Source organism: Exophiala spinifera (assembly GCF_000836115.1).
Source record: "Exophiala spinifera strain CBS 89968 unplaced genomic scaffold supercont1.1, whole genome shotgun sequence".
Lineage (NCBI taxonomy): Eukaryota > Fungi > Ascomycota > Eurotiomycetes > Chaetothyriales > Herpotrichiellaceae > Exophiala > Exophiala spinifera.
In genome coordinates this window covers 1,391,463-1,407,429 of record NW_015622513.1, presented here as the reverse complement: position 1 = coordinate 1,407,429, position 15,967 = coordinate 1,391,463, and the positions used below count along the sequence as shown (strand labels likewise).

The window sequence follows — 15,967 nt, the reverse complement described above, 5'->3', positions numbered from 1 at the left end:
GAGGTGAGGTCGAGGTCAATTAATTTCTTTAGACTGCACGCGAGTAAATTGGAGATGCGAGAGATCTCGGAGTTGCGTGATTTTCCACGCTAGTTGGACACGGCACGTACAGAGTCAATACCTAGAGCAGTCCCAGTATGGACTACTACATCGCATACCGGGAACATGCTGTGACTGAAGATATATTTTATTCCCATACCAAGGCACCGAGTAGGTGTGCGACTATTCACAATCCCAAACGCTACATAGGCAATTACAATCTACATAAAAGTCGCCATCGTCGTCAAGAAGACAATCCCAATCCCCAGGGTTTCCTCGATAATATCGGCCAAGATGCGCAATCCCAGTAGAATACAATGTCAGTCAAATCCGTCTCGACTTTCCAAGAATCTCTGATATCGGCCTCGCGTCCAGCGTCGAGCCTTCTTGCCCCAAAGGATCATGGGCAGGGTTGTCATCAGAAAGACAAAGGACAGAACGCCGATGGCGATGAACGTGTTCTTGACTCCGCTCGCGGCAATCCAGTCCGAAGCAGTGAAAGTAAACACCAGGGCGATCGAGTTGTTGATGGTCGCCACGCCCACCATGCCTTCCAACACCATCTCGGGATAGGCGTCCATCAGATATGCCATACTCAAGTCACCGGCGCATCCCCAGCCGAACCCGATGAACCCGAGACCGACATAGGGAGCCGGCCACGACCACCCGTAGGCTGTACCTACACCGAAGATCCAAAGGCCGACGGGGAAAATGCAAGCTGTAGGGAAGAGCAACCATAATCGATGCTCAGCTTCCATAATGCCGCCATTCCGTTTTGCCATCCACTGGACAAACTTGTCGCTGCCCCAACCGCCGTAGAAACACCCAATAACAGCTCCAATCAAGCAGGGAATATTCATGTTTCCATCTGCGGCGTCGGAATAATTCCAGGGTGGTCCATACCAGTTGTCTTCCATCACCGTCAAGTAGAAGGTTAGCCACGCATCTTGTGCTCCCCATTGCAATCCAGAATACCACACGGCCGGAAAGCCAAAAACCCCAAGAATGTGCCACAGGCGCTGGAAGTATTGCTTGAAGCCGGTGCCTTTGAGGTTAGGCGCTGGCGTGATTATACGATGGCGTTCCCAGTATGACTTTGGTCTATCATCTGCCCCAGTGGAACGCTCCAAAGTCGAAGGGGTTTGGCCGGGTGTTCCAGCAATCTTTTCCTTGCCTGGTTCGGCTGAAGCGTCCCCTGAGTTGTTGCTTGCGGCTCTATTGACTCCGTCAATGAGATACTGGTCTCCTCCATTGATCAAGTATTTGGGTCTTTGAAAGGCGGTTTCTTCCAAGCCGAAGAGAAAGACGAGGAATGTGGCACCCGAGAAGATGGCACCGAACCAGCCGATCCATCGCCAGCCCAGGCTGCTGTCGGCGATGTAACTTGCAATCAGCGGACCAAGGTATGTTCCGACACTTGTCGCTAGAACGTACACACCCAGCACTGAACCGCGTTGATGCTGGAACCACAGGTCCATCAGTGACAACTGGACAGTAGCTTCAGCCACTGACTCGGATGCACCGACAAATAACTGATTCCAGATAGCATCGCTGGTATTTTGGCCTTTGGCGAACCAGATACCACCAATCATGCCAAACAACATACAGACAAGATAGAGAATCCGACGGCCGTATAAGTATACCACAGGAGACGACAGCAGACACCAGTAGCCAATCGCGGCGAAAAGGATACCGGCGCCTGTGTTGAAGGACCCATAGCTGATACCCAGCTCCAAATTCTCGTTGTATTGAGCTGCACCTGCATCGTTGGAAGTCGCTGCCGTTAATGCCGTGACGAAACAGACCAACACACTGTGCCAGATCTTTCGCGACAGGGACCAATGAAGAGGATCATTCGGCGAGTCGGTGGGCTGAGGCACGAGCACGATGTCGCCGTGCTTCTTCAGTCCTGTTCCATCCGTGACGAGCGGACGGCCATGCTCGTCGAAGAGTCGAAGAGTTCCTGGGATGAGTTCCTCCATGGAGTGATGCCGGACAACGACAAGGCTACGACGATGTCCACGAGCGCAAAGCAACAAGAGACATTAGGAGCCAGGTCAGCGGGATGGATGGATATAGATAGACGAATAAACTAAGCGAATCGCTGGTGGCCATTTCTGCCAGAGTCGTACTCCGTGTTCCCAGCTTATCGTGTGGACGCTACAGCAGGAGATCCAGCGCATTCTCGACATGGGGGACTTTCGTGGATGGCGGTGATGGCGTCGCTATCAAGCTCGCAGCATGACGGCAGAGGCTTCTTAGTGGCCCTGCCGCCCCCAGGCTTATCAGTAGTGGCGAGCACAAGACGAGTGAAAGACAGTGAGAGGAGCGAAAAATGAAATGAAAGGCACATGGTGACATTCTCGCCGCGCTTGTGGCTTGCCCCAAGCTTCAGGGAAGCGGCCGACTCGAGGGATCGTTGCAGGGGGGATTCCACATCGTCTGTTGTTTCCTAAACCATGCCTAGTAGCCTAGTAAATCACTGTTTGAACAAGAAGCCCCGAACTGCATGGAGCCCGGAAAACTTACGCGTACGCAATTCCTCCTCTGCTTGCATAATAGTGAAGGAATAAGTTGTTAATAACTCGGGAGTGGCACTAGGGCCTCACCAAGCTGGTTGTGCCCGGGTAGATCGGATCCCAAATAAGCATCGAGCCCCAATTGCTTAACCGGGTGCTTATGAGGCCCCTAATGCTGATTGGAGACAACGCCCATATCCGTGCTCGCCGGCGCCTAATCTCCCCTAACAACGTTCCCTCCCAGGCGCTGATAAGCTGCATTTGGGGGGTCGTTGCCCCCACATGCCCCTACGCATCTGGCTTCCTCGTCCGTCTTAGTGCCCTCGATTCCTCCCACCCACTCCCTTCACTCTTTCGTATCTCTTCACACCCTCCTCATCTTCCATCACTACCAAACTATTCTTCCACTTCCCTTCATCATTACAGACCCCCGAGCCAGTGAATCTCGACATCCTGCCTGCAACGTTTCCTCGAGTTTGATCGACTTCTTGGCCCCTATCGCTGCCCTTCAAGCCTCGCCCTGCCACGTTGGCACTACTGACCTAGAACCCCTACTGTCCATACGCGAATGTCGACTTGCCAGCTCAGAATGGCTCAGCATTTCCATATCGCCCACCTTTCGGCCCACAAACCCAAGGAGACTTCCAGTCCTTCGACCATCCTGCAACTCGCTAGCCGGCTGCTGCCTGCACCTGGACATGCCGGACTCAAAGAGTTGGAGGGTGGTCGAAACCCGAAAGAACCTGTGGCTCCTTGGCCGCAGGATAGTGTTGTGAGTGAAGAGAAATGGGAGGCGAACCATCCCTCACCAGATGGGCTTCCAAAACAAAAGAAAGTCGTCGTAGTCGGTGCCGGCATTGCTGGCCTTCGTGCTGCATCCGTCTTGAGAGCTCATGGAATTCAAGTCGTTGTACTCGAGGCCCGCCCTGATCGCATCGGTGGACGTATCTACACAAGTAGGAAACCAGGGCATGCTCCACGAGACATTGGTAAATATTGCCTCGAGCAATACTGACAATCGCCGTAGGCGTTTGACATGATGTCGTTAACAGCGCTCATTGTTTACCCACGACCATTGCGGATTGTTTTCCGTGTCGCTAGCCTTTTACTCACGCTGCTTATAGGTGCCGCCTGGATGCACGAAACTGCAAACAACAAACTGGTTCGCCTCATAGGCCAGCTCAATATCGAGCATTACTATGATGACGGTACTCCTTTGTACTTTACCAAAGATGGACGTCTCGGCTCTCAGTTCAAAGCCAAAAAGGTGGCCGACGAATTCGCCGACTACTGTGCCTGGTACTATGACGAGAACCCTGATGCTGAGGACAAACCCGCCCTCGACTTCATCAAAGAATGGCTTGAGAACCATCCCTTGGTGACTGAGGACGAACGCCTTTGGGCTCCACAAGCTGCTCGTGAAGTCGAGGCTTGGATTGGGACCAGTCTCGAACAAGCCTCTTCAAAACATCTTGCCTATTTCGCGACCGAGAGAAACCTCTACATGAAAGGAGGTTATGATAGAATCATCGAGTGGGCCGCTTCTGGTCTCCGTGATGCCGACACTATCCGCCTCGGTCACAAAGTCACCAAGATCGATTGGACCGATGCAGACAACGAAGACTGTAAGGTTCACGTCACCACCCCTGACGGCCAATCCTCTACTTTCGTTGCCGACGCCGTTGTCTGTACACTTCCACTCGGTGTGCTCAAGAATAACTTGGTCGAGTTGAATCCTCCACTTTCCTCAGATCTTTCGTCCGGTATCGAAAAACTGGGCTATGGAGCTCTCGGCAAGATTTTTGTGGAGTTCGAGTCGGTCTTTTGGCCCAAGGACAACGATCAATTTATCTACTACCCTGAGCCAAACGAAGAAGTGGATGAAAACTCCATTCTTTCCTACATGACCGTCACCAGCAACAACTGGATCATGGGCGGTAGCAAAGAGTTGTCGGTTCAGATTGTCGAGCCGCTCACTCAACGCATTGAAGCTATGAAATCCGAGGAAGAGATCTTCGCATTCTTCGAACCACTTTTCAAACTCCTTCGAACCGAACCCTACAAGAAGCTTCCTCCGGTAGTGAGTCTGGAAACGACTCACTGGACTCAGGATCCCTTTGCCGGGTTTGGTACCTATACCGCGGATAAGACGGGCGATGACCCCGAAATTTGGTTCAGTGCAATGGATAGCAACAAGGGCAGCAAGCTGCAATTCGCCGGAGAACACTGCGCGCGGACTGGAAATGGATGTGTGCATGGCGCATTTGCGACTGGCGAGACTGCCGCCGTCAACCTTTTGGCTTCTTTTGGAATCCCCCACAACGGTGGAGATCTTTTCAGTCGAAGACCATCAAGGAAGACACCACCTAGACATTAATCGACTTACAGGTACGGGGGTGAGATCCTTTACTCGTCGGTTGAGAACTGTCTGGGGAGGAGCACTTTCTTGACTTTGGCTGACGGCTGACCTTGGAGTGTTGGGCTGAAATATGTCGGGCACAGAACTGCTATTCCTGCTTTTTTGGTTTGTTTGATTTTTTCCCCTCCTTTTGGTTTTTGATTTTTCATTATGCTTGGATCACATTCATTCGTTTTGATTTGTCACTTGAACGGTCATCAGACTGATACGAGTCGTTGAGGCACAAATTGTCTCCGACCCTGTATCTATCCGTACGCGCAGTGTCGCAGATTAGGTGAATTTGCCGCCATAGTTTATTTCTCGATTTTCGTAGGTGAATTTATACATTGCAAGCAAATTTTTCTTCCTCTTCTATATGTGTAACCGCATTCGTGTATACTCTATCGGCTCGGCATTTTCTTCTTGTCATTCTATACACGAGGGGTCGAATCTATGGGTAAAGGGAAGACCTAGGTGGTGAAATCCGAAACTTCACCCAGAGGCATCAGATGGAAGTCGGCGTCTCGACATCTCTCTTCGACCATGCTCTCCGCCAGAGCGATGTTGGATTCCGGAAACCCTTCGTCGCGCAGGCTCTGGTAGTACGCCGCCACCAGGTCCTTGCCGATGCGCCTGATGTCGTAGCTGATGCCGGGGTTGGGCGACGGCCGAATCACCCAGACCAACGTCAGCGGAGGGTCGTCCGGTTCCAGGCCAGGTTGAACGTGGGCGCTCAAGATTTGCCGTTGTCGACGTTCGCCGCCTCGTTCTTCTCCTTCTTCTCCTTCTTCGGCGCCAGCAGTGGGTCGTCCGGAGCTAGAGCTGCTGGGGTCGGACCCCGGTGGGCGTCTGAGCAGCACGACAGCTACACCTCCCGTCGAAGTGTGGATCTTGGACCGTTCCAGTGCGTAAGACCGCGACGGGGCGTCGACGCCGTGGTCGGGTGGTTCGGTCTCGAACAGTGTGAAGGGGACGTACGTGGTGACAGCTCCTCCTCCGGCGTTACTGCTTCTGCTGCTGCCGCTGCTGCCGCTGCCGCCGTTGAGTCCAGATGATCCCGACGCCGATATAACGTCGTGATTGGATTTGGGTACCAAGACGGACGACGAAGGTGACGGTAAATTCGACGGCGTTGGGAAAGAGAGCGTGGCCGCGTCCGCGGCGGATACGGCCAGGACGAACGTATGGAGAACTTCGGACATGTCTTGTCGTCTCGAAGACGGCCTGATGTAGATGTATTGAAGGTACGGTACGACTAAGCCTGCTGCTGGTGGTGGTGAAGAAGGGCCCGCGGCGTTGGTTTCGCCATTTTGAAGGGTGTCGTTGTAGGCGTCGGTGGTGTCAATGTCTGTCCGAGGTCGCAAAGGAAGAGGAAGAATGCTGAACTGTGCTGCGCCAATGGCTTTGCCTTGTTTATCGCGGAGACCGACGATTCGATAGGGCGCGAGTCCTGTGCGTGTGTTGGCCGCCTGTGCCGCTAGCCGGGCGACTATCAAGTCTGAGTTCTCCCGCTCGGGACGCCGGGGGAAACTGGCGACGTAGAGATCGTCGTAGAGCGTCGTGAAGTCGGCGGACGAGACGAGTTCGATCAGCCCCAGGTTGGGAAGTGCCGTTTGCTGGAGGCGAGACAGTGGTGTGCGGGAGAGAGAGTCGATGTCGATCGGGCTGGGTGCCGATGAGAGGTGAGAAGCCAGGGACTCAGAGAGGTATGGTGCGAAGATTGATGGTTTGCTGGATACCTCAGGGCTAGCTTGGGACATGTTGGCAGTAGACGTTGTTTTCTTCAGTTTAAATCATAGAGATAGGCAAGTTGGAGTGAGTGTGGTACTGTGTGGTAGGGGAGGGCCTGTGGGATTAAGTACCTAGTAGGTAACTTCTGATTTAGCTTGCCTACCGGAACAGAGGGCAAGGCACCGGCTTTGCTGCTTGTTTGTCAGATTCGGAGAGGCCGTTTCAATATAGATGTCAGGTCATGGAGTATTTGTATATCAAATGTCAAGAAAGAAAGAGACTCACTGAACTGAATACTTATCTCGTGGTCGAAGGGAAGCAGGCGGTTGATCTAGACCCGGGACGGAAGTTTGATGCGGTTGGCGAAACCTAAAGCTTCTCAGAATAAAAGACAGATCTTCGTTCACTTCCGTTCGAAACCTCTTTGAGGCCCGTTATATGTTCTTTCAATCCAGCTTGATGCTGAATGCTTGGTGTTTGATGCTCAATGCTCAACCAGATTGACTGTCTAAAGGGGATACCTGCCTAGAACAACTCTATCATATGCAGGGACCCACCCAATCACTTCATTAATTACCTATGTCACTCATCTTGCCAATATATATGGGTCGGTAGTCAGTCCAGTGGATTTCCGCCGCAGCTGAGGCACACCTTGACACTGCTACTAAGGCTCACTGCGTCTGATTGCGGCCCTTTGACTCCGTGGTTTTGAGGTGGGCTATCCTCGAAAACCAGCTCCTTCATGGATTGAAATGGGAGTCTCCGGTAGGTTTCCATGATCCCCGAGTCCTCCCTACAAAGGAGGTATAAATGGTCATAGTTGGGATAAGTATTAGAACAAGACTGTGGCGGGCTTCGACTTGCAAACATTCAGTATTGTTTTTTTCTTTCTTTAATTCTGGCGACCGTACAAGGCGACACAGTTCTCACGAGGGTAAATTCAGTATGAGCGCCATCAATTCGCCTCAAATGGCACAGCACAACACTTGACTTTTCAATCCCGAGTCCCTGGTAGCCCCATTCTCTCTTAGAGTAGCCGCCAACATGGTGGCAATCAAATATACAAAACGACGTCTGGTCAACGAGGTTGCTGCAGCTTGTGCGACCTCTTCCCTATCAGCTCACATACCCTTTTACTTTCCTCGTCGATGAAATCGTGCGCCTGTCTCACAACGGCACCTTGAGTCTTATAATTTGGTCCTACCTCGAAACACTCTCCAGAAGTCGGACTTTGACCCAGGAGCTTCTCGAACACATCTACCACACCCTCAATAGGAGCCAGTAGCCCGTCTTTGTCGAGGGCGTCATAGAACTCCGAGGTCGAAATATTTGTACGAACAACGTTGGGACATACGGAGTTCAGGGTGATCTTCTCCTCGGGGAGATAATGTCCATACGAGCGGGTGAGACCAACGACACCGCTGATGCACCGCGTCAGTATACACAAGAAAGGAGGACATCCGGCTCCTGGTCACCGTGATGGCATGGGGGGCGGCAACTTACTGCTTAGCTGCAGTATAGATGGGCACTGTCGGCACGGCGTACAAGCCACAAATACTCGCGACACATCCGACTGTTTCGTGTTGGTCAAGTGCATTGCCAGGTAAAAAGGGATAAGCAAAACTCACTTTTGCCCCTGAATCCAGTCTTGCCCGGTTGCTGCTTTCGGAATTGCTGCACGGCCAAAGAGACCGTGTACAAGACACCGGTAAGATCGATATCAAGAACAGATAGGTCGGGCTTTTGAAATCCCGTCTGGGAAGGATCGTTGGTAGTCCAAGTACGCTCGCCCACACCGGCGATCGGGTAAACATAGTCAATTCGTCCAAAGTCTGCTACAGCTTGACTGAAAGCATTGGCTTGTGAGCTCCAATCAGCGACGTCTACGCGTGCACATTTCGCGACTGGGCCGCTTTTGTTGAGTTCGTCGACGAGCTTTTGGGCGCCGTCGAGATCGCGATCGGCGATGAAGACCTTAATGCTGCGGCCGGTAAGCCATACAGTCGAGACCCATGGATACCGCAACGTACTTGTGCTTGACTAGCATTTCGGCAACAGCGCGGCCGATGCCACTGGCGCCGCCTGTCAAGTAGGCATATTGTCCCGACATAATTCTGAATTGACGTCTGCTGAGCTGGATTGTGCGAAGTAGATAGATACGAGTGTACACAGGACCCCTCGGGGTAGATTGTACAGGGTTTACGTCTCAGCAAAAGTTTTGAGGAACATTACCTCGACCCAAAATAGAGTCTGGTATGTATATGTACCAAGGAGACGCCTACCTCGGACAAGAACAGTGCTCACTTGAGCTGCTCTTGTGAGGGGTTAGCCATCGGTCCGTGAAACTGGAGAAGTCGCCAGGCTCGAGGAGGCTTTGATCGGAGGAGAGTGTTCTGAACCCAGGCGAGTAGACATGTACGGAGACAGCCTCGGTGATGAACCTCTTTGCGGGGCCAGACGAGGTCCTGAGGCCAGGAGACGAAATACCCCAGAACCTCCCGCAGCTGCGGGATTTTTGTGCGGAGAGAGATGGATTTGCTTTGGACCCGTGTAGGGATTTGACGAGTACAATAGGTGCTTGTACTGTAGAAGTGCTGTCGCTTCCGCGCCCTCGGCACAGCGTATTCGCGTACCGAGAAAGTGGAACGTTTCACTTTGTCTACTTGAGATACTGTAGATAGGATGCCCGCGACGAGAATCTGTGATCACGAAGTCGCAATTCACCTAAGCCAAGGTGTCAGATCGAATATCATGAGGATTTTGCGCATGGGTCCTCTGTCTGACAATCGCAAAGCCGGAATGCTCGCTATCGTTATCGTATTCGTATTCGTAATTCCCCTTGGAAAAGTTCAATGGGATGCAGGATGTCGACAAGAAGATTGAGATGCGAGTAAATAATCTTTCTCAGCTGGTGGCCCAATCTCAATAGTCTCTTAAACGATCTTCGGCCTGAAGCTGTGCCCGCTGTGCAGTACCTCATTACAGTTCTTCATATCCTGTCCCCAGCATTATGGCATCTAAACTTGCCTCGGCTTCTCCACCTCATGCTACTGCAAGGCCGGCGAGCATTCCGTCGCTGACGTCGCCGTCAAGTTCCCTATCGATAATGTATATTGTCCGTATTTAGTCGTGCGTACATTGAAGTGCGGACTTTATAGCAACATGATAAGAGCATAACAAGTTCATATCATGAGCGCTGTGCTGGTAGCCATTCGACCTTGACACCAAAGATTGCAAGACCCACTGATCTCCAGCAAGCACCTTACAACCTCGACTTTCCAGGGCAACTACGTCTTCCCGCGTACCGCAAAACTCCCGTCCACCTTGTATACACGCTACCTGGGTACGGAGTATAGTCGTATCTTTGACGACCCCTTGTTGCGAAATACGAATCACGATTGCATCACAATGTCCGTAATCCACCGCCCTGCCCATCTCACCCATGCCGCAGCTAAAGTTGCCTCGGCCGCCTGTATCGAAAAGGCGCGCGCCATCAATGTGCCCATGAATATCGCCATCGTCGACGCCTCCCTGTACCTTTTGCACTTTGAACGAATGCCAGGCGCGAAACTCACGTCGGTCGACATTGCGCAGAACAAGGCCTTCACGGCCGCCGGCCACCGCGCCCCGACGTCCGTGTACAAGGAGAACGTGTGGCCCGGCGGTCCGGCGTTCGGCCTCAACAACAGCAACGGTGGGCGGTTCATGTACGTGGCTGGCGGCATTCCGATCGTTGTGGATGGCGAGGTCGTCGGTGCCATTGGGTGTAGCACGGGGACGCCGCAGCAGGATTCGGAAGTTGCACAGGCGGGCGTCGACGCGATTACCGAACTTGTCAAGAAGACGAAGGAGCCAAAAGCCAAGTTATGAGAAAGAAACATACAAAAGAATAACACCCAAGCAGACTTGTACATTCGAAGCAGGGGGAACTCTACTTGATTATTTGATATAGCACGAGAAGCAACCGTACGGGCTTGATTGTTGTCTATGCCCACACCTGCTTCTTGAGAGAAAAGGAAAGCTTTGGGAGCAGTACGGTGAAGGGGAACCAAGCATACGGCGATATGATAACAATCTGGGCGTGTGAGTACTGACACTAGTGGCCCGGTAGCTCAGACTTCTTGGAATCGGGGAATTCTAAATGGAGCGAACTCAGCGCTGCCATGTACAAGCACACGCATCTATGCAAAGTAAGGTCTTTATGTAGTAATCGACTCATTGGTGGCAATAGTAGAATGGCGCATGAGCATGGGAGTCATGGCGCTTGGGAATGCAGACTCTGACCAGACTCACACCAGGCCAAACAGTGGCTTGCAGGAGGACAGTCACTCGGGCACTCCTGCGTCTAGCCATTCGAAATCCGTGTTCTTAAAGGAGCGGATGGCGACAGGCGCTCTTTCGGGCGTAACGCTGACACCAGAAGGACACGGTCTTTGCCTATCTCGAATCAAGCAAGACATACACAATCATCGTTTGATGGCGGAGAGATTGATCAGTGGACAGTCCATGTTGATGTAGAACAAGAAGGGAAGAAGCGAATTCTTAGGGACAAAAGCGGCGCCGGCGCTAGACCGGAAAGTGATGTCACTTTGTTTACCTGCGGCCTCGATTAGAATTTACATGGCCAGGTTCCAGCTGCACAGAAAGAGTGGCTACGCACTTGATGGTACCTTCGCATCTCGATTTTGCTATTGTGCATGCTTAGAAACTCCCAATGTACGCGCATGACCATAAAAAAAATGACTACACGGCCCTCCATTTCACCTTCCCCTCCACCAGAAGCGCCAGTCGCGTCCACACCGGGGCCTCGTGCTGCGGCGCTCCAGAAAGTGTTTGCAGGCGCATTATCGTCCTCGATCAGAGCAAACTCTTACGCCAACTTCAGCTCATGTTTCCCGACACCGGCGAAATATTGTCCGACGGCACTGGAAGGAGTATGGAAGCAGCTTAACACCAGACTGGAAGAAGAATGTACACGCGACTTTGAGAAGATCCTCGAGGAACGACATGTCATTGAGGGGCTCAATCAATGGGACAGCATGATTGAAGATGCAAGAACGAGGAAGAATCGCAGCGTAGAAGGCGAGGTGCCCGACAGGCCGTGAGTGTCGGTGCCTGCGTGTCACACAAATACTGACCGGAGCAGACTACATACCCTCTCTGCGGACGAACTGTACAGCGCTCATGTGACACCCTATTTGCAGCAGGCCAAAGCAGAATTATGCTCCAAAATACAAACAACACAGCAAGACAACGCGATGATGGCGACGAAAGTCAACGACGAACGAGCTGAAATTGAACAACTATTAAAGGTCTTAGAAGGGGTCATTCAGGACATCGAAGGTAGTGTTGCTGCGATGTATGTGGACGAGCAGAACGGCTTCCATGAACTGAAAAATGACGTCTGGCAAATGGAGCAAGAGGTGGCCGCAACAAGGTAGCGCGACATGTTTGACTCTAGGCACTCTTGCACGAGGCTGTGACTTCTTGCATTTAGCGTTGGCGCTGAGGGAGTTTTGTCCTTTTGCTTTTGCATGAGTTGCTGATGAAAGGACACATGACATGCCCGGAAGCTCGTGCAACCCGGGATGTTGTTGGGGAATGAGATATGATTGCGATGACCGTTCATCAGCGGCTCCATCGATGAATACCTAGTATTCTGCGATGTTTTGGTTATTATAAGATCCATGTCACTCTAAAATGATTGCGAGTGTTTCAACGTTAGCCTGGTGTTAGACTCTGCAATGGCCTTACATAGTGCTGGTCTAGCGAGATCTTTCGGCTGAGGCCTCCGTGGTAATTTGATCTGACAGCTTATCCGGAGAATTTCAGACGATCCGATGCTGCAGGCGCTCGTCCTCCGTACTCGTTCCTAACGGTAAGGATGCTGTGACTTGGGATACACCATATCAGAAAAAGCTGACCAACCACAAGTCGATTATATGCCAAGCCGAGCCAAGCCGAAATTGGAATCTTCGGAGATTTTGATGTCTCTCTTTTTCTCCAACCTCATCCTGTCGCACACTGGATCAGACTGTCACTCGGCAAACAGGATCCCCAGTTGCTTCGACCTGTCCTGGGAGACATCTCTCGCCTTGTACCACCGTATGCTAATGGCTTCTGCCGCCGTGGCCCGCTGATTGGCTCCAAAGACGACCAGACAATCATGGCAGCAGTTGGACATTCCTATCCAGGAGTCGAGTACGGATATCATTGCCACCTCTTTTTCTACCGCACACAACCTGAGCCCATGTTCAACGACATATCTTGTTCACAGCTGATCTGAGATCTTCCACGCACTGGTCAACGTGCTTCCCCACGCGACTATGTGTTGTTTCCGGCTGGAAATTGCGGCCCGGTCAAGCACGGGCTGAGCACAGCAAACTCCCCATCTCCACCGTGCGAATAAGGTTTGATACCGAGATTGCGTGGCCGCCACCAACAACCGCAGTCTTCGAAATTCCTCCCTCTCGAGTCCCGACATATGCCAAACACTCGGTTCTAGCATTCCTTTGGCCTTGTATGTTCGATCCGCTTGCGCTATCGATCTTAGAACCTTCGGCTTCTCTCCCAATTACCGGATTCGTGGGCTCTCACGCGTCCCATTTGTCTCTCATCAAACCTTGTCCATGCTCGACTAGCCATCTGGGATCCCATGTTTTTCACGAACATGACACGCCAGTTGCTCTCCCCGGTTGCCGGCTCGAGGCTAGATCATATTGGTGAGTTTGCGCAACGTTGAGACGCGTGCAAGACAAAAAAACATTGTTATGGGGTACCTCGTAACAAACAAATTGGACTCTAGCTGTCATGTCGGTCTTGCATTCTATTGCGTCTGATGCTTGCTACCTCGTTCTCTCTCGTATTTGCTACTTGCTGTTGTTGTCTAATCATACTCCATCTTGCATCATATGCATATGAAACAATTTCGGAAACTCCACTGCCTTTCGACTTGCCCCTCCTCCCATCCTATACTGTTGAGGCGTGTTTGAATTTGTGCCCCTCCCGCTCACTATTCTCTTTCAGCCGTTTGTCATATCCAGCTCTAAGACCAGGGCTACCCCAACCATGCACCGCGTTAGGCTTTTCAGTCGCGTTAGAGTTCAAGAGACACTTCCACTCATTCATTGAACTTATTCCTCCGACTTCTGTTCCACAACGTCTGCCCTTCTTCGTCACCAGACTCACCACCCATGCAACTATCGCCATCACGCAGCTTGTATGGATGTCAACTTGCAGTCCGAACGGTGCACATTCTCAGCCAGGCTCTCGGGTTTGTAGAAGAGTAACACATAGCGCTGCAAATCGGCTTCAATTTTCTGCACGGACCAGCAATTTTTCCACGGATCAATGGAGGAACGTATGGGGATATGGTCGACGGTTTCGATTGCAAGCCTGTGTCTCGTTGCGAGCGCCGTCTTGAATTTCATGCTTGCATGGAGTATTAGGGACACTACAATCTCGTTGGCTTTACGGACCCTTCTATTCGTCACTTTTGCTCTCGGCATAGTAAACCTGGCAGTCCTCGTATGCTTCTCAACATTATATGTCAAGAGACTGAGAAGCTATTCACTCGGTCGGAAGAGGACGACATGGAGTCTCTTCACTGCTGGCGCAACTACGTCGATTATCACTGTTTGCGCCTCAGGCGTTACTCTGGTGTGGCTTGTCATCAGGAGGACCAGTCTCCCAATCAGTGTGCTACACGCAGCTTCCTTAGTGCTACTTTACGTATGGTTTGGCGTATGGGGGATTTCCTTCCTTTGCCAGGTTCTTTTCTATTCGCTTCTTGCAGCATGGACAAAGAAGGTATTAAGGAAGCAAAGAACCCGGACACTGGATCTAGATTTCGGACTCAGATCACGGTCCATGAGTTATGCCGGAAGAGCTAGCACCCAGCATACACATCAGTCTTTTGGCTCTCAAGATATCACTTTGGCTTCGCCACCAAGGACACCCGTATCCAGAGGCGGATCGATAGCAATGTCGTCTGCAACTTGGGTCCGGCCTGCAACTTCAAAGACAAAACTCATCCGAGACTCAGATCGCTCGTCATTTGACTCAGTACCCTTTCCAGTAGGAGAAGCAATGGCAAACAAGACCGCCTTTGACAATTGGGACACGTCATCTGTACACCAAGAAATGCGGGCCGCCATCCATTCCTCCCCGCCAGTTGCTCGTCGTGGCCTGGAGCCGATCCCCGGTAGTCGACCGGATTCTCCTGCAGACGCTTTGGACGGCCCTTTTCTTCCTCAGTCTCCTGTTTCGAGTTCGCATCCTCATGCGGCGACGTCGGATACAGCCACGGTGGTTGCTTGGAGCTCTTCACCCCGACAGCCAACATCTTCCCCCCCTTCGAGTCCGCCCAATTTTTCCCGTCCAACATCTTCAGGACACAACAAAGCCCCGCCACCCCCATTTCATCAGTACCAGACCTCCATGCCCGAATTAATACATCCTCTTTTCCGCCCTAATAGCCCTCATCCACCGCCTGTTGCGAGAGCGGGAACGGTGGTGACTGCATCACCCTTGGCGGATCAGCTCATGACTCCTAAGACTCTGGCTCGACTGCGAAGCAAAACAGATCTCTCCAACGGTCACTGGAAAGCAACACCTAGCATCGACAAATCAGACACCCAAAGTGTCAATACTTCACCCCCGGGCAGTCCGACATTGGGTAGCCCTGGCCCATCGATTGTGGATGAGGCTGACCTGCCTCCCATTCTACCTGGGTTTGTTCTTTCAGCAGGGGCGCGGAGCAGTCTGGTAGGATACGGAAAGCGGAAAGGCATGAAGCAGGAGCGCCGTAATTCACAAACATCTGATGACAGTCGTTCAAGCCAACCTCTGTGATGGAATATGATCGCTAAGATGTTTTTCCCCGCGGCTACTGGCACCGCATCGTTTTATGTAATGTCTGAAACACGTTTGAGATGATTTGTATGTATGTACTTAGCATGGAGTTGGCGGCAACGTACAGGACTTGATATGAGATATGAAGGGGTCGAGCAGGCCTACTCCGTATTTGCAGCCTAGACTCCATAATGTGGATCGAACAAAGTAATGTTACACAAGGCCACATCTTTACTCAATTTGACAAAGGGTGCTCGTCGTAAGCACCAGGGCTACAGTGCTGTGCTTGTAGAGGGAGGTATTTATGTAGATATGCGTGGACTGACATCGACATCAAATCCCTCCCCGTGATTGGCTCCCTGAGCTAATCCGGCCCTTACCGTGGTCCATGCCATTCTGGGTTAGTCCGGGTGAAAAAGCGGCAAGG

The 15,967-nt window shown here is 51.9% G+C and overlaps 7 protein-coding genes across 7 annotated transcripts; 4 read left to right on the top strand and 3 right to left on the bottom strand.

Moving 5' to 3' along the window:
• Positions 1–359: 359 nt before the first annotated feature.
• Positions 360–2,021, bottom strand: PV08_00533 (uncharacterized protein; the record flags this gene model as incomplete). Its single annotated transcript, XM_016374898.1, has 1 exon — positions 360–2,021. One exon carries the CDS (start codon positions 2,019–2,021, stop codon positions 360–362), a length of 1,662 nt encoding a protein of 553 aa, XP_016240174.1.
• A 1,126-nt stretch (positions 2,022–3,147) lies between these two features.
• PV08_00532 (uncharacterized protein) lies at positions 3,148–4,935 on the top strand (the record flags this gene model as incomplete). The annotated part of the gene is made up of 2 exons (XM_016374897.1): positions 3,148–3,547; positions 3,683–4,935. The coding sequence occupies 2 exons, from the start codon at positions 3,148–3,150 to the stop codon at positions 4,933–4,935; spliced, it is 1,653 nt and encodes a 550-aa protein (XP_016240173.1).
• Positions 4,936–5,426: 491 nt separating this feature from the next.
• Positions 5,427–6,716, bottom strand: PV08_00531 (uncharacterized protein; the record flags this gene model as incomplete). Its single annotated transcript, XM_016374896.1, has 1 exon — positions 5,427–6,716. One exon carries the CDS (start codon positions 6,714–6,716, stop codon positions 5,427–5,429), a length of 1,290 nt encoding a protein of 429 aa, XP_016240172.1.
• Positions 6,717–7,765: 1,049 nt separating this feature from the next.
• Positions 7,766–8,797, bottom strand: PV08_00530 (uncharacterized protein; the record flags this gene model as incomplete). Its single annotated transcript, XM_016374895.1, has 4 exons — positions 7,766–8,108; positions 8,191–8,260; positions 8,316–8,668; positions 8,718–8,797. 4 exons carry the CDS (start codon positions 8,795–8,797, stop codon positions 7,766–7,768), a joined length of 846 nt encoding a protein of 281 aa, XP_016240171.1.
• Positions 8,798–10,095: 1,298 nt separating this feature from the next.
• On the top strand, positions 10,096–10,557 carry PV08_00529 (uncharacterized protein; the record flags this gene model as incomplete). Its single annotated transcript, XM_016374894.1, has 1 exon — positions 10,096–10,557. One exon carries the CDS (start codon positions 10,096–10,098, stop codon positions 10,555–10,557), a length of 462 nt encoding a protein of 153 aa, XP_016240170.1.
• Positions 10,558–11,426: 869 nt separating this feature from the next.
• PV08_00528 (uncharacterized protein) lies at positions 11,427–12,128 on the top strand (the record flags this gene model as incomplete). Its single annotated transcript, XM_016374893.1, has 2 exons — positions 11,427–11,788; positions 11,834–12,128. 2 exons carry the CDS (start codon positions 11,427–11,429, stop codon positions 12,126–12,128), a joined length of 657 nt encoding a protein of 218 aa, XP_016240169.1.
• Positions 12,129–14,556: 2,428 nt separating this feature from the next.
• On the top strand, positions 14,557–15,540 carry PV08_00527 (uncharacterized protein; the record flags this gene model as incomplete). The annotated part of the gene is made up of 1 exon (XM_016374892.1): positions 14,557–15,540. One exon carries the CDS (start codon positions 14,557–14,559, stop codon positions 15,538–15,540), a length of 984 nt encoding a protein of 327 aa, XP_016240168.1.
• Positions 15,541–15,967: the final 427 nt, after the last annotated feature.